The 23641-nt window shown below is 31.5% G+C and overlaps 1 protein-coding gene across 5 annotated transcripts in view; it reads left to right on the forward strand.

Annotated features, from left to right (window-relative positions):
• Nucleotides 1–23641, forward strand: part of LOC145305756 (dual specificity tyrosine-phosphorylation-regulated kinase 2-like) — a 180320-nt gene that overhangs the window by 22742 nt on the left and 133937 nt on the right. For 3 of the 5 annotated variants that reach the window (XM_080147536.1, XM_080147535.1, XM_080147537.1), the window contains exons 1-5: nucleotides 9038–9316; nucleotides 15321–15356; nucleotides 15863–15932; nucleotides 17056–17500; nucleotides 22401–22597. In XM_080147536.1, coding sequence (XP_080003662.1) covers nucleotides 15337–15356; nucleotides 15863–15932; nucleotides 17056–17500; nucleotides 22401–22597 — 732 coding nt within the window. In that variant the 5' untranslated portion in view covers nucleotides 9038–9316; nucleotides 15321–15336. Of the gene's footprint in view, nucleotides 1–9037; nucleotides 9317–15320; nucleotides 15357–15862; nucleotides 15933–17055; nucleotides 17501–22400; nucleotides 22598–23641 lie in introns of those variants that run through there. The other 2 variants (XM_080147538.1, XM_080147539.1) reach the window with 1 other exon arrangement.

The raw sequence follows: 23641 nt of genomic DNA on the forward strand, positions 1-23641 counted from the left end.
TGCATATAAGGATTGCTTTAATTGTTTTCCAGGTCCCATAACTGTGCTGCTAGACCTTTAGTTTTTTAAAATCAGTTCAGAAATAAGGATTTTAGAAGCAACAAGCCTAAAAGCCTAAAACCAACCCTAAGACATTTATAAACCTTCCCATAAAAGTGTATCCAAATTGGAACAGTATTAGCAAGCTGTTTTTGTTATCGGCCGGACGGATTTCGGCCAATTTCGGCCAGATACAGCCAATTAAAATAATTGGCCCACATTTTTTTCATGTTAAGTTTAAAAATATAGTATTCGGCTATTCCTTGGCCGATTTAGTCGTCCAAGGTGGCAAAATATAATATTTTAAAGTTGTAGAAATGATAAAAAATGCATAAAATAGAAGTAAAGTTTTAAAATATCGTATTCGGCTATTTGTTGGCCGATTTAGATGTCCAAGGTGGCAAAAAATAAGTCCTGGCCTTAATAAATTCAAATCCGTTGACCAATCTAAAATTGGTCCAGTGGTTGTTGCGTAACGATGATTTTAAAGTTGTAGACATGATATAAAATGCATAAAATAGAAGTAAGTTTAAAAATATCGTATTCGGCTATTTGTTGGCCGATTTAGTCGCCCAAGGTGGCAAAAAATAAGTCTTGGCTGTAATTAATTCAAATCCGTTGACCAATCTAAAATCGGTCCAGTGGTTGTTGTGTAAGGATGATCCTAAAGTTGTAGACATGATAAAAAATGCATAAAATAGAAGTAAAGTTTTAAAATATCATATTCGGCTACTCCTTGGCCGATTTAGTCGTCCAAGGTGGCAAAAAATAAGTCTTGGTTGTAATAAATTCAAATCCGTTGACCAATCTAAAATCGGTCCAGTGATTGTCACGTAACAATGATTTTAAAGTTGTAATAAATGCCACGTATTTTATAAATATCATAATGGTGTCTTTGAAACAAAATATTTACTCAAGCAAAATATTGAACTAATTTTGTGATTCCTATTGATATTTTACCATAAAATTACTTTTTCATAAACGAATTATTATTTAACTACCTTTTTTAAAGTAGCTGCACCAATATTTCATCAAAAACAAAATATTGACTGCACTTAGTGGGTAAACACCCCACATGACACTAAAATTTTAAGTTCTGGGCTTATATTTATAGATATCAAGCTGATTTTTTTTGAAAACTTTTTTCACTTCTAAACTAAGGAGACACTACATATTTCATTTGATAAAGCACCCCCCTGACGCCCCCCCCCCCCCCCCCAAACACTAAAGTTTAGGTTCTGAGCTTATTTTAAGAGATATTGAGCAGATTTTTTTTAATAAAAACTTTTTTCACATAATTGAACTAGGTAGCCACTACATCTTTCATTTTGGCACTTTCCTTCAAGGGGCAAGAGTGATTAAACACCCCCGTAACACTAAAATTTTGAGTTCTGAGCTTTTTTTTCACGTTATCGTGTTGATTTTTCTAATAGAAAATTATTTCACATAATTTTAGAAAATAATTTAGTAAAAATGAAAAACAAAATTTTTTTTTAAAAAGTTACTAATCAACTTATAAAACAAAATTTGCATCTTTTTTCTTCAAATATGTGAATAATATTAATAAAGATGCATATTTTGTTTCATAAATTTACCTGTTACTTTAAAAAAAATTTTTTTTTCATTTTTACCTGTACAGAGACCACCTGGAGGCCTGGAGCTTCGAAACCTGGAGGCCTTTCCAAAAAATCTTAAAACTTCGTGAAATTCATCATATAAAAATGATTTTATTATTAATAACCTATCCTCTCAGTCCAAAGATAAAGCCCAGGTGCCAGGTTTACGCAAATGTGTCAAAACTCCCCCCCCCCCCCTTAATGAAAAGCTCAGAACTCACAATGTTAGTGTTTGGGTGCCAAAATAAAATTTGTTTTGGCTTTCTAGATAAGTTATGTGAATAAAAGTTTTATTAAAAAATCAGCTTGATATCGTAAAAAAGGGAGGAGGTGGAAGTGACTCTTTTGGAAACCAAAACTAAAAGTCAAAGGTACTGAACTAAATAAAGAGTTACAGCTCTGAGATTTTGCATTTTGCCGCCGAAATTTTTTTTGCCTTTTCTCGCCATATTAGACAATTTTCAATCATCTGTGATGTACTTTTTTCCATTAAAATATCCCTTTTATTTTCATTTGAACCTGTAAGATTTTACTCTTGCTTTTTAAAAGCGAAGCTTTTCTATAATTAGGGTCAGTCCGTCCGTACGTCCGTCCGTCCGTAACGGATAGCTTTTTTCGTTAATTTAGGCATGTCAGAATTGTCCAATCGATTTTAAATTTTGCATGGTGATTCCTTCTAGGGTTGGGCCGGATACTTTTTTGGCCGGATACCGGATATCCGGCTGATTTCAAACGCCGGATATCCGGTAACCGACCGGATATCCGGCTAACGCCGGATATCCGGCAAATATCCGGTTATCCGGCCGGATAACCGGCCAAATTACCAGATAATAAAGTAGCAAAAAAAAATTTCTTCAGAAATCTTATATAAATTTACATAAAGTTAAACTTGTTTAGAAAAAATGTTCTTCTAGCTTCAATAAGAAGAAAATTATAGCCATTTAAAATTTTGAAAAGCAGAGATTTTTGGTGTAAAGTATAAAAAATTATAGAGCCGGATATCCGGCCGGATAGTTTCAATATCCGGTATCCGACCGGATATTGAAAATGGCCGGATATCCGGCCTAACCCTAATTCCTTCAGTAGTTAGGTACGATTTAGAAAGCGTAGCAACTCTTTAATCATCACCAAAATGTACGTACGTCCATTTTAAACATGTTGATTTTTTTTACTTTTTTAACAATAATGTCCATAAACATTATCCTGAATCAAGCAGTTTTTCAACAAATATACTTACAATTTTGCTTTGACTCTTATACATTTATATTATGATTATTCAGTTCTGACTCTATACAAGTGTTAATGTCCGTATGTCCTACCGTTTCAGTGCTTCGCTTTTATAAATGTTGTCATCCTTGTCTATATTTAGGGTTCGTACGTCTGTCCGTCTGTAACGGATAGCTTTTTTCGTTAATTTAGGCATGTTAGAATTATCCTATCGATTTCAAACTTTGCATGGTGATTCCTATATAAGTTAGGTACGAGTTAGCAACTCTATAATCATTACCAGAATGTCCATACGTCCATTTAAAATATGTTGATTTTTTTACAATTTTAACAACATATTTGTATGTGACCTAATTATCCGATTGGTCTGATTGTTGGTATACTGATTCCTGTGACAACAAAGTACAATATTATAAGCAAAGCAACTCTATAATCAAGTCCTAAAAATGTAAGTATGTCCATAAACATTATTCTGTATCAAGCAGTTTTTCAACAAATTTGCTTACAATTTTGCTTTGACTCTTATACATTTACATTCTGATTATTCAGTTCTGACATTATACAAGTGTTAATGTCCGTTTGTCCTACCGTTTCAGAGCTTCGCTTTTATGGATGTTGTCATCCTTGTTTTTAATATTGACATGTTTTAAATCTTGAAAATATAACGGAAATTTTTATAAAAAAAAGTTTATCTCAGATGATTGAGAACTGTCTCATTTGGCAAAAAAAATGCAAAAATAAATTCGGCGGGAAACGGCAATTTTCGGCGGGAGCAGCGGTTCTTCGCCGTTTCTTCACAGTTCCATATTGTACCTATTTATAGCAACTGCCATGTCTAATCTCAGAGCTGTAACTCTTTATTTAGTTCAGTTCCTTTGGCCTTTAGTTTCGGTCTTAAAAAGTGTCACTTCCGCCCAGGGTGGGGAAAAACCCAGGTTTTTTTTAAAAGCCCAACCCAAACCCGTAAAACCCTTAAAAACCTGGGTTTTTAAGTTTTTTTGGGGTTTTATTGTTTTTTTTTATTTAGGAGTCAAATACATTTGATATATTGATGAAATATTAATGTTTATGTTGTTGTAGGTAAAAGGTAAGCAAGATTTTACAATTAACAAGATAGGTAATTAAGAAAGCTGGCATTCCGATCAATTATAAACCCTTATTAGCAATGATGCACAAAATATTCTATTAAGGGGGAGGGGAGGTTAAAAGCTTCAAAACATGTAACCTCCTCCTCTATTCTTAATGGGCGAATATAGGTTCGATATGATATGAGCTTATATGAAAGGTGCCATTTCATACTTTTAGAATATCTATGCCAAATTTAAAAATTCAAAATAATCCTTAAGTAGATTTTGCAATTTTCTGTTTCAATTGAACATGTGATAAATGAGATTGACGACAAACGGTTTATTTTAGCCCTTTACAAGAATTTTTTTTGACTATTTTGCTTAAGTTTGATTGACTATTATAATGGCACGCATCTTAAATGATAATTTAAATGTTTATTATTTTAGATTATATACTCTTTAATTCAATTTTTAAAAAGCGTAAAAATAATTTGCGTAAAAGTGCGCCAATAGTATTGACTAGGGTAAATAATACGTCTTAAAGTTAATTTTCTGTACAAAGATCATTGGTTAATTCTGGAAAATATAAAAACCCTGAAGTACGCAATTTTAACACACACACACACGAACCTTAAAAAAACAGGGATTTGAAATCATTCTTCCTCCAAGAAAATTTTATCGATTTTTTTTTTACTTTTTACATTATTTGATGTTTTTTTTAAACTTTTAAATATTTCACTTTATATAATTTGTATGAAGGTAGAAGATGGGTATATTTACCCCTGATTAATTGGTTTCCACGTCATTACGACTATCCTTTAATGAAAGCTTTTTAATTCAACCTTGCTATGAAGCCTTGTGTGATGCTAGGGTGTTTGAGTTCTTAGGGAACCACACTAATTACATAATATTATCTTGAGTTAGACAGGTTTTAAGCTATAAACAGACTTATACAATTAGATATGTCAATATCTTTAAGTTATTTATAATCTATATAATGGCACCTTTGAAATAAGCTCATATTATATCAAACCTATATTCGCCCTTTAAGTTGTCAACACCCCCCCCCCCCCCCTAACAGAAATTATTAAGGTCTTTCCCTTTTCACATCCCCTTAATAAAACCCTCTGCACTGTAACTATTTCCTTTCATAAAGGGGGGGGGGGGGGGGTAATGCAACCATCTTGTAATCAATGTATAAATAGCACTTAGAATTCGAATTTCTTTCTGAAATTTTGCATGAGTAATCCTTGGTAGGTTTATTTTCCCTAAATCGAACAAAAAGTTGGAAAAATAACTGCTAACAGCTGGCGGCTCAGCCATTTTAGCCATTTTTTGGGCTATTTTCAATTCAAATCATCACGAAACCTATCTCCGCATAATACTATTTGCTGCTCCAAAACGTTTTCAAACGGTTCTAGCCGGTAGTTGCTTGTACTAGAAATCTAAAAATGTTTTTTTTGTATCATTTGATTTAAAGCAAAAATATGTTTCAAAAAGTTGATTCCTACGTAATTTATGACAGATTTGCCCTAAAAATAGCCAAAAAACGGCTGAACGGCTGAGCCGTTAGCAGTAATTTTTTTGTTTGATTTAGGGAAAATAGACCTACAAAAATAGAAGGATTACTCATGCAGAATTTTAGATCGAAATTCGAATTCTAAGTGCTATTTATTCATTGATTACGAGATGGTTGCATTAAAAATTCCCTCTTGTTATGTTTTAGTTTAAAAATCAATTATGATTATGAAATTTACACAGTTTATATATCATCAATTTAGTTGCAAAGCGTTTTCTGAAATCAAGTTTTGAGAGAAAGTAATTTCATAAACATTTGAAAAACAAGTAGAGCATCATTTATATTATTACTTCATATTTTTTTACGTTTTTTAGGTAAAATTTGCTTTAAAATGTTATTAGATCCTAGTCTTTGAGTAAATAGAGGTTTAATTTGTAAATTTTAACATGAAATTTCAATGTTTTTTTTTAAACCCGAAAAATCTTGGATTTTTTTCAATGGTTTTTTTAAAAAACCCTGAATGGTTTTTTTTGGGTTGGTTTTTTGTATGCCCACCCTGCTTCCGCCCCCTCCCTTTGTTAATTTCCGCAAGGTTTTTTATAGCTAACTTGCATGAAAATGAAAAAAATTAGATTTTTTTCCAATTAGATGTAGTACCTATAGGACTTGGCTAATGTACCAAGTTTCAAAATTCTAGCTCATTATTTAGACCATTTTGCTAACGGTTTACGGTCAGATGTCATTGCTCCCCTCCCCTTTAATTTTAAAGGCTTAAATACTTTCAAAAATCAAACAAAAAATACAAAATAAAGCTACTTTTCCTTTTATCTAAAGATATAGCTGTTTTTGAAAAATCATTGAAAATGCATCAAAGATTAGAAATGGGGAAAAAAAGTAAAGCAACTTAACCTTTTATCTCTTGACAAATATATTTTCTTTGGGGGTGGGTGAATATTTTGTCAACCCTCTTTATATTTTACATCCATCTTAAACCAAAATCGAGGGGGGGTGTATTGTAGAATACTACAGGGGTAATATATTATAGTGTCAGGGCGTTGTATCCAACCCCCTAAAAATCTAACCTCTACTTAATCAACATTCTCAAAAGTTCCAAAAGGGACTTTTTGTGTCAAGGGGCGTATCCATGTACCTAAATGTTCCCCATAAATTAAAACCAAATATGTATCTATAATACAAAGTAGCTTGATGTCTGTTTTTCCCTTAAGATCTCGGTAACCACTGAACCGATCGGATTCTACTCTTTAGGGTATATACCTATTGGTCCTGTGGTGGTTTTAAGCTATTTTCTCTTAGGGCAAAGCCCCTAGAGGCTAACCACTGAACGGATCGAATCCTACTCTTCAGGGAATATATCTACTGGTCCTGTGATGGTTTTATGCTATGTTCTTGGGGGTTGGGACACCCTAAATTCACCCCACAAAAAAATCCCCCTCAATTTTTTTAAAAATCATAAATAGTGGGGCACCTCAAATATTTATTTTTTTATTTACCATTAGCTGCGCCCCTAATAACATCTAAGGGGCTCCATATTTGAAGGGATATTAAGAAGAGGGTAGAAAAAGCCTTAAACCATCCCTGAACCTATGTGAAGCTTCTCTAAAGAGGAGAACTCATTCAGCCCAGCAGTTCTTAAAATCTTATTAGATTTAGACAAAAATAACCTTACTGCTCTAATTATTAGAATGGCCTGGATTAGTAATATTTAAAACCACGCAACCTCTTGCAATGAAAATAAACACATATCTAGGACTCCTATACTATAAACATAGAAATACACATATTTCCCCCACAGGCCAGCTGTTTATATATATATATATTTTTCTCTCAACCCCTGTAGGGTTTCATAAATTCAAAAGAGCAATAAAATAACAATACAATTTATGGCAGTTTTGATTTAGAAATCTATTGTGATTATTTGTATAAACAACACCAGAAGTCGCTAGTCTCTACTCTAACCCGGCTATAATTTTAGTACTAGGGGGAGAAATACAAAGGGCAGGGGGGAGGGGACAATGCAAGGGGAAATTAAACTTGATTCTTCTGAACTGGGGGGAAGGTAGGCTCCCGTTGGGAAGGTCGGTAGCAGGGTATTTTCCCCTACTTTACTATTCTCATTCTTTTAAATTTCATTGTAAAGCTACCTTTTTTTCTACTATATGAAAAAAAAATTTCAATTTATCAAAAAAAAACTTTATTAAAGAAATAATCAAAATTTGTAAAGCTATCTTTGATAATCTATAATTAGATTTTTGAGAGCAAAAAAATTGCACACACACAGTCTCCAAGGTAGTGAAAAGGATTACTGCTGGATCCACCAATATTGGGGAAGGTTTCACAGAAGAGGGTCAGGGGGAGGGGGAGAGGAATGAAATCTACAGTGCTAAATATTCTTCTTATTTTGCACATATATTTGATTTCTAAAAAACAACAACAAAATTTTGTTTTTATTTTTTTTAAATATTCTTTTTTGAAACAGCAATTTTGCAAATTTATATTAGAGTTTTAACATGGTTTTAGAATTGAAAAACTGCTTTTAAAAACCTTCTAACTTGTGTTTTTTTTTTGTCTTAAAAGGATTAACTTAATATGGAATTGAAGTTCAAATAATGGTATGATTTTTGTCAATATCTTGTACTCACTTTTTATAAACATACTAGAAATATTGACTGTCGAAAAAAACATAAGCTACTAAACTTTAGCTTTCTTTGATGATTTATAAACTCGTCCCTTATACCTTGACTAGCTGAAATGCCTCTAGCATCTAGGGGATTTGTTTTCAACGGGGCAGATAGGGGCTAGATAAATAGCCTGAAATGACCCAACACTTAAGTCTGAATACAAAATAGCCTAAAACCATCACATGATTTTTGCGGAGCTTACCCAAAATAAAGAACCCAATCGGTTCTGTAGTTAATGAGATCTTAAGCTTCTGACAAACACCCTTACTACTTGAATATAGTAGGATTTACTAGATATTCACCTTAGTCATCTCTCTCATTTTTATTGCAGATTGCTCAGAATCTAAAAAGTTATTCTAAAAGTAACAAGATGGCTACCTGTATGTATTTAAGTCTTTTAAGATCTCATAGAAGGTTGCCAAGCCCCATAAAAAAAATGAGGAATACATTTTTTCTTTTCTTTTTCAAAACAAGCATAAACGAGGGGAGGAATTTCACAAACCTTGGGGGCGAAGCCACTACATTTTTTTAAATTGCAAAATTTTCACTTTAAATGGTTAGGTTCTTTTTGATAATTTGAAATATATACCCCTTAAAATCCAGGAAAAGAGTAGGAGAGAGGGGGGGCTGAGGAGAATAAGACAACCGTAGAAAAGAGAGGAAACTGGGGTGTGTTGTTGACAAAAAGGGGGAGAAGTGGGGTGGTGTAGTATACAAATATTAAGGAGTGGAGACTTCAATTTGGGAGTGGGGGCAGGGAAGTGGGGTTTGTTTAATTTTAGTTTAAGGGGGATGGGGGGTTGCAATATTTGAGGGACAATGTTGATAGAAAAAGGGGGAAGGGGAGTGGACTCAGCAAAAGTTTAGTTTTTCAGTCATTTGGATGGAGACCAACTAATTACAAGTGGAGGCAGAGAGTGTACATTTTATTAGTGTCTACATTTGCAGTGAAGTTAAAGAAAAATCAAATGTGTTATCAAGTTAAAATCACAGTGTTTCTTAGTTAGATTTATCATTGGAAACGAAACAAAAAATATAGTTATTTTACGTCCAGCCAGTAAAATTGTGGCAGGCCAATGCTAATGCTTAGTGATGTAAAGAAAGGCAAAAATTGTTATAATTCCTCCTGTCCCTTAATTCCCATTTTAGGTGAGTCTCTCTTTCTATATTTGTAAAGATTACTTTTTATACACTTTGCCCTACATTTTTGGCATAAATTCTACGTTTTTACAAATTTACATTATCTATATTTTTAAGTTTTTCGTTGGATTTTTGACCATTTCATTAAAGTCCAGTATAAAGGCGTGAATGTGTGCGTTTGTGTAGTTGTGTGTGTGTGTTAATATATAGAAATTTTACCTGCCTAATTTTATATATCAGAATGTATATTGTATATTTACTAAATCAATAAATATATCAAGATTTTTATTAAATAAATTAAGGGAAAATTTTAAAGTCTATTTTCTTTAAACAAAGACTTTTATAGCAAATAATTTTTATTTTGTATACCTATATCTGATCAAAAATGAAAATTATATCTAGGCAAAAATACACCGAGTTTTGGATAATTTTTTTCAATTTAACAGAAACTGATTTTTTAAAAAATAGGTAGCTTTTATCTACTATAGGCCAATTATAAAGCTTCCCTGAAATCTAAACTAGCAGTTTTCGAGATCATATCTTTATTGTAAAGTAAGAAAATTACTTTATAGCTTCCTATAAAATTAGATATATAGAAGCTCTATTAATATAGGCATGACACAAAAATGTTATTTTTGACCGTTAAATTTCAGCAATTTATCGTTATTTGATTGCAGTTTTATTTACTTTTTAACGTCAAAAACTTTAAAGTTAAAGAAAAATTAACATTGTTTGAAACTGTCTTCCTTTATTAATATTATTCATATAATATGCATATAATATATAAAAATGCATATCCTTATTAAAAACAGCATAACATAATAAACTATTTGTATATATTATTGATAAATATTGCATACAAGAATTTTTATACATTCCTTGCGTTTATTATTCGCTGGGTGATTTGAGGGGATTATTGTTTAGTAGAGTGTACACTTATTAATTACAATTTTGTGTTTACAAAATTAAGTTAAATCCCTGTTTTATTAAAAAACAAGGTGTCGACATATACTTTAAATGGTAGCATAATGAAGGGAGAGGGGACATTGGATTGTGTAGATTATACTGGTACCCAAAGTTGAATAAAGACTTCCTCTCATACATTGGACAATGTAAATTATACTGGTACCCAAAGTTATATAAAGACTTACTCTCATACATTCGACAGTGTAAATTATACTGGTACCCAAAGTTTTATAAAGATTTCCTCTAATACATTTGCTAGAAATATTGATTGGTTTAAACTACTGTGAAGGCATTATTTTTAGGGATAAATATCAATTTATCGTCTATTGTCTTATCTAGGGGTAGTAGGTAAGAACTAATAAAACTACTCTTAATGACATTATAATGATTTTTTAATAGCATGAAAGTTTGATAAAGCTATTAATTATATTCTAGCTGCTTAACAATACTATAGTTTACTCAAATTTCCACCCTTATTTGCGGGATATTTTTAATATAAAAATAATAAAATTGATCAAATATTACAATTATTCCCTTCTATGAAATTGTCATCAGGCATCAAAGGAAAAGTTGGCTAGCGGTATGCCTTATATTACATCTGGACCACAAACTTTTGTAGACCTTTCAATATAGCACAGAAACAATTTTGAGGGTTGAATGAATAAAATAAGTTAGAAAAAGTACCTGTTTCAAGACTAAAATCTTCATTAATATAGCTTGTTTGGTAATTATTTTCTAATAAACACAGGTTTGTGTTGATAGTATGTCATTTACACTTTTGTTTGATCATATTGGTTTAAATACAAAGCTTTTAAGTTTAAAAGGGTATATTTGAGTTGAATTTTTTAATGAAAATTTATTTATCTATATACATGATAGAACCCTAACATGCAAGTATACACCATACAGTATACACGGATATATGTTTTTAAGAGATATATTTTCACAAATTGAAAAAATCATAGTTTTAAAAAGATTTTTAATCTTTGTTTATAAAAATTTTGATATAATCTTGGTACTATTCTAAATTCCTAATTGTATTTTTCTGCATTTTTGCCATTTACAAAAAAGTAGATATTTTGAGACAATTTTTTGTTGCCTGATTTTCTTCTTGTTTTTCAGAATACTAATCACATTGTTATAGACATGGTAGTGTGTTTGTGTGTGTGTGTGTGTTTGTGTGTGTGTGTTTGTGTGTGTGTGTGTGTGTGTTTGTGTGTGGGGGGGATTATATTGCTAAACCGAAGAATTAGATATTTATCAATTTTTCAATAATATATATTTTTGTTAACAATATTTGTAAACATTTTATGTCTCTTATATACGGATATTTTAAAGTTATATTTTTCACTACCGGCTACATCCATAGAGGCCTCTTGTGGCGCTTTTACTTTTTTTTTATGGGTAATTTCACTTGGGAGGGTGGTTGTACCCTCCCCCTAAATAGTTAAAAACCTTCCCAAGACATATGAGAAGCTACTCTGTAAAGGAGAACCATTAAGGTTCAGCGGTTGCGGTTAGCGAGATCCTTTGGTACAGTCAGACACACACACAGATATTTTATTATACTTTTCATAGGATTTTGATAAATAAATGTGTCTCCCTCAAAGGGTTAAACTTTTTAAATTTTGTTTTGTTTAAAAGTAACTGAAACTGATTTCCCCCATGTCTAGCAAAACTTTAAACAAATATTTCAAAAAAAAATCCTTTGCTTTTTGCATTAGTCATAGAAAAATTCTTATTTTTTTTCTTCTCAAGGTACTAGGTATAGATATGATGTTTTATTTTTTTCTGCAATTTATAATGTGATATTTTATGAAAAAATGAAATCCCTTTTGTTTAATTTATAACTCCTTATTTTAACTTCTCCCACGCCCACAAAATTTCCCCTTTCGCCACTGAATTATTCCCCCATTATAGGCTGACCGCGGATTTGTACTCACTTGACCAAAATCAGGTGATTCCACTAATCACCTGTAACCCTATACGTTTACCACTACCCCTCCCCCCTTTTTGTTTTTAATAAAGAATTTTAGAATAATCACAAAAATTATTAGAAATAATTGGAAAAAATATCTTACTGTATTTATTATCTATTTATTTTTATAAAGAAATTTAACTAAATTTGAATATCTATCTGTATAGGGCTGTGTGATATTTAAAAATATTATTTTTTTTAGTTTTTATATTAAAAGCTTTTTTTTATCGGTCTATAAATAATTACAAAAATATCATTATACCCTTTATCACATTTATTTAAAATTCCATTGAAAAGAAATGTTAATTAAATTTATGTGCACCATACAAATACAATTTTTTTAAAAAACCGTTTTCATATTTTAAAATCTGCGTCTATACTAAAAAATATTTGCTTCAGACTTATGTAAATGTATATTTTATAATCGGCTTAAGGTTATTTTTTTCGCCTTCTACAATATTTTTGTAAGGAAATATTTTTTGCAGATTTTTTTGCATTTCTTTTATGCTGATTATTTGCAGTTTTTTTTGTAGTTGTTGACCATTTCATTATTTGTTAGTTATGTAAGCTTATTGAACTTCCATTCATAATAATCCTATACTACTTACTATTATATAAAGTAGTAAGGCTTGTCTGTTTATCCATTAAGATCTCGTCAAGCACAGCATGGTTTGAGATCCCCTTTTACATAGATCTTGAGATGGTTTTGGACTATTTTAATTAAATTTGGGTTATCGGATAATTAGAAAATTTTACCCTTTCTAAAACTAATCAAGAAACGCTTTTCTTAATTGTTATTTCTCGCCTCGTATTATAAACAGCTTTTCGCGGATAACGAATGTACAATTATAAGATTAAAATCAGTTTTTTTGGCCCCGAGGTGCCGAAGGCAGGGGCTTAAAAAACTGGATTTAACCCTATAATTGTACATTTATATTCCTAGAAAGCTGGATATAATACGATGCTAGACATAGTTTTTTTTGTATGGATAAGAACCGGTTCTTATTCACAGGATTCGGATGAATACAAAAAAAAGATATTATTACTATCGATATATTTACAGATCGTAAAACATCCCTCAAAATAAAAATTATTTATGGTCGAATGCTTAGGAGCAATTTTCTGCCGCCTTAGTTTATGTTCATTCATTTTTAAATCATTAAAAATACACTACATACTATTTCCTTATTGGAACCCTCTTTTCATTAAACTTTTGTTTTTACATACTGTATTGCAATCAAAGATGTCTCGTGTATACATATTTTTGATCATTGAAAAGGCAAAACAGAATTTCTTTAATATAAATTAAATTTTTAAAATGGGTAATGATTTAGTGTTAGTTTATCATATTACATAAATGTAAGTTTTTTTTGTTGGTTTCAATGGGTTGTACTTTTTAGGGGGTGGTTTTAGCCTGTTTTTCCGACCCTCCTCATCAAACGCTTGAGGCTGAGTAATGGGATAGGTAACTTGTTGTGGTATAAAGTATGTTCTAAAAAAACATTATATTTATTTTTGTATGCCTTTAATGTGAGTGAAAAAAATATAATATGCATTACCACTTTGATATTTAGATAATTGAGAAAAAAAAACATGTATAATAATGTCCATTTTAAGCGAAGCAAACACATGCAAATATTCGGTTTGATTTGTATATATAACAATTTTTTTTGGCTATTTTAGATTTAAGTATGTTAGGTATTAATTTCATCAAAAAATAAATATTAGAATTGGACGGACGTATGGATTGATATACATGTTATATCCTAATTATAGAGAAGCGTGGCTACTAGAAATAATGACATTCAATAAATAATCAATATATTGTATAAATAACGTGGTATTTATGCATATAAGAGCGAAGGATATTATATTATATACATATGTTAATATAAATGGGTGTATATTATTTCTTGAAACTTTTAGATCATATTTTTAAGAATCTAAGTAGACGATAAAAAAATATTTAATTTTTTATTAAGTAATTTAAAACTTTGATATGAAATATACAGCCCTGAAATTATATTATACATGTATATATTATTTATATACTTAATTATATAGAAAGTTCGATTTAATATGCTAATGACACGAAAAGTTTATTTTTAGTAGCAAAGCTTCTCTTTAATTAACTTATTCTTGTTGTTTCTAATGTTGTTTATTACACCAGTCCCCAAAGTTTTAAAATAACTTTTCTTATTCGTTGGCTTACCAACTCGTTACTTTTATTGGTTGATTCACTAAGTTTAGTGTTCAAGCGTTTCAACCACGAATTGTAAGGGGTAATTTTGTGTGTCATAATTGAGGATGTACATCAATTTTTATTCTTATCCCTTTAGATCCCTGAGATAGAACAATAAACAACAATACAGTAATGAAGCTTTATTAGTGTTTTGTGCTTTCTCTTAAATAAAACCTCTACTATTATACAAAAATATAGAAAAGCTGCGTAATAACAAGATAATTAGGGAATAGTCCCTTTCGTGGCAACGCCCCTTAAGGGGCGATTCATCGTATTATTTAAGGTTAGGTTAGGTTATATTGGGTTAGATGACTGCCCCACAGGGTTAGGCAATTGGCCCCGTAGGGTAAGAGTCTCCCGTAGGGTCTAGAAATATGAGAAAACCTACTTTAAAAAATACAAAGAATCGCCCCTTAAGGTGCGTTGCCACGAAATGGACTATACCCGATAATTATTATGTATTCTAATTCTGATTCTAATTGTAAGAATATTTTTTTTTGTGTGTAGTAATTAGTTATTTTATTAGGTGAGATGCAATTGACGTTAATCGTTAACAGACTATTTACCACGTAATCTTTTGTCAATTTATATTGGTTACGACTTTATGATTACTAATCAATTTCCAGTATCCAATCCATTTCCGCTGTATTAGAACCGGTTCTCAGCCATACTGAAAAATAATGTATAGACAAATTTCACGAATAATCAAATAAAAAACCAGTTTAATCTTATAATATTTCATTTTAATATCTGCGGAAAACTGTCTATAATACGATGCGAAAAATAACTATTCTTAAACTTTGTTTATTAATATTCTTTTTTTTTAGGGACAAACAAAGATAGATGCCTCTCTCTAGGACTAGGTTAAAAGATAAATGGATTTTTTTATGCACAGACGTATTGACGGTCATACGGACCAGACCTAATTTTATAGTAGCTTCTCTATTATAATAAACTTTACGTGGTTTAATGAATGTTTAGAATACGGACATTGGTTGTATCATGGAAAGAAAACGAAGTAGCGGGTTTTGTCGTATTTTCACAGTAGTTTTTCTTCTATTTCTAGCCCCTGGGGGGGGGGGGCTTAACCCTCAGGGCAATTATTAACATTTACCAAACCTAGTCTAACCTAAAATAACCTATCAAAAGCTTCTGTGAAAATACGACGAAACCCGCTACTTCGTTTTTATTCCATGATGCCATTGGTTTTAAATGACCGTAATAAGTTACCATTTTATATTAATGTGAACAATGAGACTAGGATAAGTGTGTTTAAAAATGCGTGAAAAGCTACATTAACAAAAACACGCGGCATCTGCGCATAATTCAATTGTGCAACCCAAAATTGACCTATTTCACTGTGGCACAGGAGTTTACTGTCCAACATAAACGTGAGCAGCGGGGAAGGAGTGACCTCTGCCTACCTCCCAACTATTCAGGCACATTTGACCGCTGAAAGATATGTTGTTGTTGTGATCTCATGTGTAGGGATGAGATATAACCATATGATTTAAAGAAATGGATGAGTCACTGCCTTACATCCGAGGTGAATTCTTAAAAAAAAACTTTTTGGCTCACTGCCTCAATAAAATCAGAGGGGATAATTTTACCTTGCTATTTTGCCTCACTTCATATCTAAGTGAGGCAGTGATCAAAAAAGTTTTTTTTAGAATTCACCTTTGTTTTTTATATGAGCTTCCTTTATTAGCGCTTATTATTCATTATTAGGCTAATACTGTATGTTTATGGCAGGTGTCCTATATAAATTCACCCCAATTAATGCAACTGCTAGGCATATAAAGCACAAAGTTCCTGGGATGGTTTTAGGCTAAGTTAAAGTATGGTTTTAGGTTTTTTTCTAACCCTTTCTTTTTCTTTGAATAAAAATTCTCTAGATGCTACATAGTTTATAATTATATAAAAGTACATAAACAAAACATAAAAAAATTATATAATGTCGCAAATTTTAATATTCTTATCTTTCGTTTGTAATTTCGACAGGGATCCAGGGATAGTAAAATGGGTGATTTTCAAAATTTCTATATTAGTTATTTGTTGTAGATTAATTAAGTACCATTGTTCTCTTACTCTCATTGCTTTTATCCTAGTGCAAAATAGTTTGGATTGAATTACATCCTCCAAATTTTATGTAATTCATTATTTTATAATCCTTCATACTTTTAGTTATTATGCTATTTAGAGGTTGTATTAAAATGAAGATCTAATTTTATTAATAGCATGCTGTAATTGATACCAATAATAAAAAAATACAATGTTAGATTGTTTGAAAATGTATTGGTAATGATCAATATTTTCTGAAATTCATGAATGTTTGTTATAAGAATTAGCATATTTTTCATAATCCCGTTAGAATTAAGTTTTAACTGTGACATATTTTGTACTTCCTATAAGAATTGGGATAGAACAATATCAATAGATTAATCTTCCCCCAAATAAATTTCTACCTTAAGAGCTTGTAAACGTTGGGGGGATAGAAAAGTTAAAAGATTTATTCAACAATGATTTTTATGAATGGCGGTTAAATGTTACTTCACCATTCAGGACACTAACGGACAGGGCTCCGTGTTACCGCCGTTAAAATCCAAACTTAACGGGTCAGCGACGCTGCACCACAACAGTTCCGCCTCCAGTTACCACAACGGTAACATGATCAACGGCGGCACCTCAAACGGGACAGAAAACGGGAGCAGTAACGGCGACAATATGTCTATAAAACTCGGCAGTTTAGTGAGCAACGGCTCCATAAGCAACGGGATAAACGGCGCTAACGGCAGCGGCAACGTTAACACACCGACCTCTAACGGTCACCATTCAAACGGCCACAGCCTTAGCGGGCTGCCGTCGGCGACACACATGAATGGCGTGAACACGCTGCCGTTGATGCGGCCCACAACCAGCGAGAGCTGCCGCACGTCAGTGATGGAAACTAGTAGAACAACCTCTGGTAGTATTGACAGCCCAAAGACAGAGTCGCCTGAACAAAATGGTGAGTTTTTTTGCGCATTTTCTTTCCTTTAAAAAATATTAGGATGTACTTCTGTCCTTAAAAATCTTGGGAAAAGCTCGAGCTACACAATTGCATTCCGCATTATATAAATTGTCATAAAAAATCATTAATAGAAGCTTATGTAACAAAATGCTTTATACTGAAAACCTGTTTTGCCGTCCCATGCAAAATTAGTAATCTTAAAGAGCGCTGAAAAAGAGTGATAAATTTACTTGTTATGCCTGTTAAAAATAATTCGTGTTTTCTCAGATAAGGATCTATTTTCACAAAAAAGAAACAGCCCTTCTTTTTGTGAAGATTCCTATGACTACTTTATGAGCATCTACTCTAAAACTCACTTTGTCCGTCCATTCTGGCATGACATTGTGATGGAAATGTTTATTAAATGGGAGAAATTCTCCCTTTTTTAAAGTAGATTTTTGTATATTGTTAGGCACTCTCCTTTTTATGTTATAATCTTGATGCATTAAAAAAGTTAAATTGGTGGCGGATTTTTCTCGGTATTTTGATTCCAGTCCATTTTAAGTATTTTTGTTGTTAAGCCCCCTTGTGTTGTATTTGAGTATTACGCAAAAATTCTTAGCGTAATAGTTGTAGTATGCATACAAAATTGCTGATTTTTAATCTAGTAACAAGATTTTTTCGGTTCTTAAGGGTTATAATTTAATACGGATTTAGACAGTTGTCTTTTTTTGTCTTGAAATACAACCCTAGATTTTTAAATAAAAAAAATCTACAATTTTGAACGAACACCATGATGGTTAGAAGAAATAAGGGAGTGGTTTTTTTTATAAACTGCAATGCAAATTGTAAGAGAAAAATTTCAGAGATTTTAAAAAGAAATTGTAAGGTGCTGAGCAAATTTTATTATTCATTCATACCCAGTTAAACAAAAATATTATAAATCATTTAAAAAATTTTTAACCGAAATAAAGAGAAAAGCTTATCCCTATAATATTTGGAAAAAAGGGATAGAAATTCCATGAAACAGGGTTATGACAATGTTAATATTCTTCAAGCTTCATGTGTAAAAAATCCTTTATTTGATAGCTGGTAAATAGTGGGTGGGGAGGTTATTTATTTGCCATTGTCCCTACCACCCTGAAAGAAAGTAGGTAGTTATTTAAAGGCAACTATAATTTTTAACAAAGGATATTTAAGTACTAAAGTAGTCAGGGCTCGGCAGCCGCAAGTTAACATCGAGTAAATTCAATTGATAGGATATGGTATGCCGCTATTTTTACAGTGCGTTTGCAGTAGCAGTTCCCTTGCAAAAGCGGGGAAATAAATTGGCATTCTGAAGCGCCTAAACCTATTTTAAGTATTTTACCATCGTTTCTGTTTTATAGAGTTTGTCTAAACGCCAAACCATAAAAATGAATAAATTCCTTATTTGTTATAAGATTATATTGGAACATTGTGTCATAATCAGTGATTTATTTACAATTGCTGTCAAATATATATTCTTCCAATTCTGGAAACAATTTTCATTTTCTTATAATATTTAATATAAAATTTTTGAAAGATTTATGTTTATAATAAAAGGAATGATACAGAAATAAACTTCTATTAATTTTTTATTGTATCAAAATTGCATATAACATATGTTGTTGATATAAAAATAAAATTCTCAAAATTTAAATTGAGAACAACTTTTTTTGCATTATTGTCAAGATAAAATCTATAAAAAGGCAGTTTTTTTCTCTCTTTCAAATCTGGAAGGGGTTTACATATTTCTTCAACAATAAAAAGACGTTTTTACAAAAACTAATTTGTATTTTATCGCCATTTTCTCATTATTTTTTACTTTTAGTTATGTGGTGAATTCTATAGGTATTAACATCTTATTTCCACAAAAAAATATAATTTTTTTTTGTTTTGTAGGAACTCTTAAAATATGAGCAATATCATGTGTTTTGTTATATTCAGAACAGCTTTTATTTGGTTAATCAAGATTAATCTACTATTTTATTTTTTTGAGAATTTTGATAAAACAGTCCATTTGAACAACTGATAGTAAATATATTTCACAGTTATGACAGTGCAGTTTCTATCTCCTTATTCCTGATTTCTACTGTAGTACAATATACTGTTCTTTTTAATTATAAAATTTATTCTTGTTGCTGCTCTACTTATGTTAAAAATTAGTCTTGTAAGTCTTAGAAATGCACATTGTACATAAAAGTAAATTCTAAATGTTTTTCATATTGTGAAGAAATGATAAATTGGCTAATAGTTTTTTTTTACTGTCATATGCAAGTTAAATTGAATTTAATAAGACACATGATTCGCTGTAATAAAAATCATATTAAAATATTTGGATCTACTGCAGTTCACAGTAAAATATTGCTGGTAACGAATATTGCTAAAAATCTATGAATTCAAAAGGCTGCTAGCTGCCAAACGGCTAAATGTACAGATCATGCCCGCACACTGTTTTAAGCGGTATAAGAAGGCCTACAAATAAGCTGGAATAGCCATAAATCAATAATGCATAATTATCTCGCAGTGCAGAGAAATGCGCGAAAAAGGCCTATTTTACGCGTTTATACTTCAGTGAAGCTTTCCCTGTGCATCATTGGATCTTTGCTATTCCAGATTATTTGTAGGCCTTCTTGGACCGCTTAAAATGGTGTGCGGGTATGAGCTGTACGTTCAGCCGTTTGGCAGCTAGCAGCCTTTAAAATTCATAGATTTCCAGCAATATTCGTTACCAGCAATATTTTACCGTGAACTGCAGTAGATCCAAATATTTTTTATATTCCTCATGGTTATTAATCTACACAAGCAAATCAGACGTCTATCTCACATGGCATACAAATTAATTTCAAAGGATCGCATAAGATGAAAAAGGGTATTACAGATCTATTCCAATTTAAATTGTTTATATGGGGTTAGGGATAAAAAAGACATTTTCAAAATGAAATGTAATGAAACTTTTCTGTCAACAAATATTTTAAACACCAACTTAATTTTGCTCCGTCATAACTCTTTTAACCTTCACATTTTCGATCATTGAAATCTTTTCCAATATATTTTTTAGAAAACTTAATCTTTCTTTGATTCAAAGATGCAAACTTTGTTGATCATGAATATTTTAGATATTAATATTCGTTTTCATGAAGGTTTCCCGGATTTTCAGATTTTCTTTTTAAGCGGAGTTACATTTAATGGCCGCCCATAACGGATAGCTCTGATTGTTAATTTATGCTTGTCCTATTGATTTCAAACTTCGCATGATTATTTAGGTCTATTTTATATTTTAAAATGGGGATTCCTAGGACGAAAGGGCATTCTTGTAAATTATGTACGTCAATTATTTTTCTTTTATGGATGTTGAATTTTTAATTAGAATGTATATTATCTCTTTTTTCTTTCTTTATTGAGAACAAGAAGCTACTCTGTAATTATTCGGTCCGTCCATCAGTCGGTCAGTCTGTAACGCTTTGGGAAAATGTGTTATTCTCAGCTGTTATTTATGTCGTATTTCACTTTGTCCAACTATTTTTTTTGTGCTTTGCTGCCTATGGATTTTGTCATCCTTGTTTTATAATTAATAAAATTTTAACAAAGTATTCTCTCTCTAGTTCAGGCTAACCAGTGCAAACCATTTGAATAGAAATTTTGTGTCTTATTGTTAAAGAATTGAATAAAATTATTTTTAACAAAAAGAAATATTTAGTGCAACTTTTTGGTTATTGTTAAGGCTTCAATTTATTGAATAAAAATATTTCAATAGTTTCAAGGGGGGGGGGAGTTCTGACACTTTTGGGTAAACAGTGATTATAGGCTTTGTCTTTGGACTGAGAGGATAGGTTATTAGGGATAAAATCATTCTTATATGATGAATTTCCCCCAGATTTTTTGGATAGGCCTCCAGGTTCCGGAGCTCTAGGCCTCCAGGTTGTCTCTCTACAGGTAAAAATGAAAAAAAAAATTTAAAAGAGTTAGATGTCACCTTATGAGACAAAATATGTATGTTTTTTCTTCAAATATGTGAATAACAATCAAAATGAAGTATATTTTGTTTTATAAGTTAACTTCTAACTCTTCAAAAAAATCTTATTTTTTATTTTTACCTGTACGGAGACCACATGGAGGCCTGGAGCTCCGGAACCTGGAGGCCTATCCAAAAAATCTTAAATCTGGGGGAAATTCATCATATATGAATGATTTTATCCCTAATAACCTATCCTCTCAGTCCAAAGACAAAGCCTATAATTACTGTTTACGCAAAAGTGTCAGAACTTTCCCCCCCCCCCCCCCTTATTTTTAATTTTAAAGGAAAGTTTTCTTTCATAATTGTTTTTTTTTCTAAAGATTACTTTCTCATTTAAGATGGTTTAATCAGAATTATAAATGTATTCGTTATCTAAAAGTTTTAAAAAACTTTATAACTCTCACTCATAAAATTAGATAGAATTAAAACATTCCTATTAGTTAATCTGAAGAAACGTCCCTCGTATTAATTTATAGTTTGATATTAAGGCGAAATGCTTTATTTTTAATAATACACATCTTACTTATATTACTGTTCCTTATCTGTTCGTTGGCTTTACAACTTGGGGGGGGGGGGGACTTTAGTAAATTTTGATGGTTGATTCATTATGTTGAGTGTTCAAACGTTTCAATATTTGTAATATATAGAAGGGGGTAATTTTGTGCATCATCATTGGGGATATGCATCAGTTTATCGGCCATTGTCCTATACCTTCAGATCCCTGATAAAATTTATGAAACGTTCCCAATTGTCAAGGATAGACCAAAAGATAAATGATCATATTCATACCTTTTCTTTTGCAGGTTCTATAAAATAAAGGTCGTACACCGTTCCCTATTGTCCTAGGAATTATCACTGATGAAGCCAATTATTTTGTAGGTTCCAGCGCCTCCCTGAAGCCGAAGACAATGGTGGCAACGCCGGAACAGGTGATGAAGCTGTACATGAATAAGCTGACCCCGTACGAGCACCACGAGATATTCAACTACGACCAGATATATTTTATCGGCGCAAACGCGCGAAAACGGTCCGGCATCATTGGAAGCAAAAATAACTGCGGCTACGATGATGACCAGGTAGGCTTTTTTAACGCATCGTATATATACAGGTTTCCGCGGATATTAAATTGAAAAATTAAAAGATTTAAACCAGTTTTGTTTTGTTAGCTCATAGCAGACGATTTCTCGGGCTAAAAAAATGGTTTTTTATTTTAATATTCATTGAAAATTGTCTGTTATACGTTGCTGTACATGATTTTTTTAGTATGGCTGAGAACTGGTTCGAATCCAGCGGATATTAATCAGTTTCGAAGCCATATTGTAAACTATAATATAAAGTAGCTCCGCACCTTTGGTTAGAAAGGTCACGTGACTTGGCACCCAGACATTTTCTTACGTATTTTCTTTGCTGCTTGGGTTTGGTCGTTCGGTTGGTTGGTAAGGTTTAAACGATATCCCTAGCTGCTAATGAAAGTTTATTTTCCTGACAAAAAAAGTGAAACTTATTGACCACAAGTAAATTAGGATTTTTGCCAAATCAACAGAAAAGAAATAATCAACTTCTATTATCTATTTCTATTTTCACTGCACACAAAATGAAGCTTTTAGATTTTAAAATAAATAAATACAGTTTTGTTACTTTTAAAAACTTCCTACGTCATACAGAATAAAACAAAAACATATCAACAAAAATGTACAAAAATAATATACGTAAAAAAGACATATTTTATTGAATTAGGAAGTCTTACAAGTTTGAATTATTTTCATGTATTTTTTTGTCTTGTACAATAAAAAAATATTATAAAATAATGAATTTAGTTCAAATTAATTTTTTTTATAAAACTACTTTTTGTTTAATTAAAATATACTTAAAAATATGAAAGTCTTTGGGTCATGGTAAGAAAACGAAGTTGGGGGTTTCATCGTATTTTCACAGTAGCTTTTGAAAGGTTATTTTATTTTAGGTTAGGTTAAGTAAATGTTAATGATTGCCTCGCAGGGTTAGAAAATATGCCCCGCAGGGCTAGAGCCACCTGCAGGGGCTAGAAACAGGAGAAAAGCTACTGTTAAAATACGACGAAACCCGCAACTTTGTTTTCTTTCCATGATCCAAGTCTTTTT

This window comes from Acartia tonsa, chromosome 14 (assembly GCF_053477335.1).
Source record: "Acartia tonsa isolate MP-2025a chromosome 14, ASM5347733v1, whole genome shotgun sequence".
In the NCBI taxonomy this organism is placed as follows: domain Eukaryota; kingdom Metazoa; phylum Arthropoda; class Copepoda; order Calanoida; family Acartiidae; genus Acartia; species Acartia tonsa.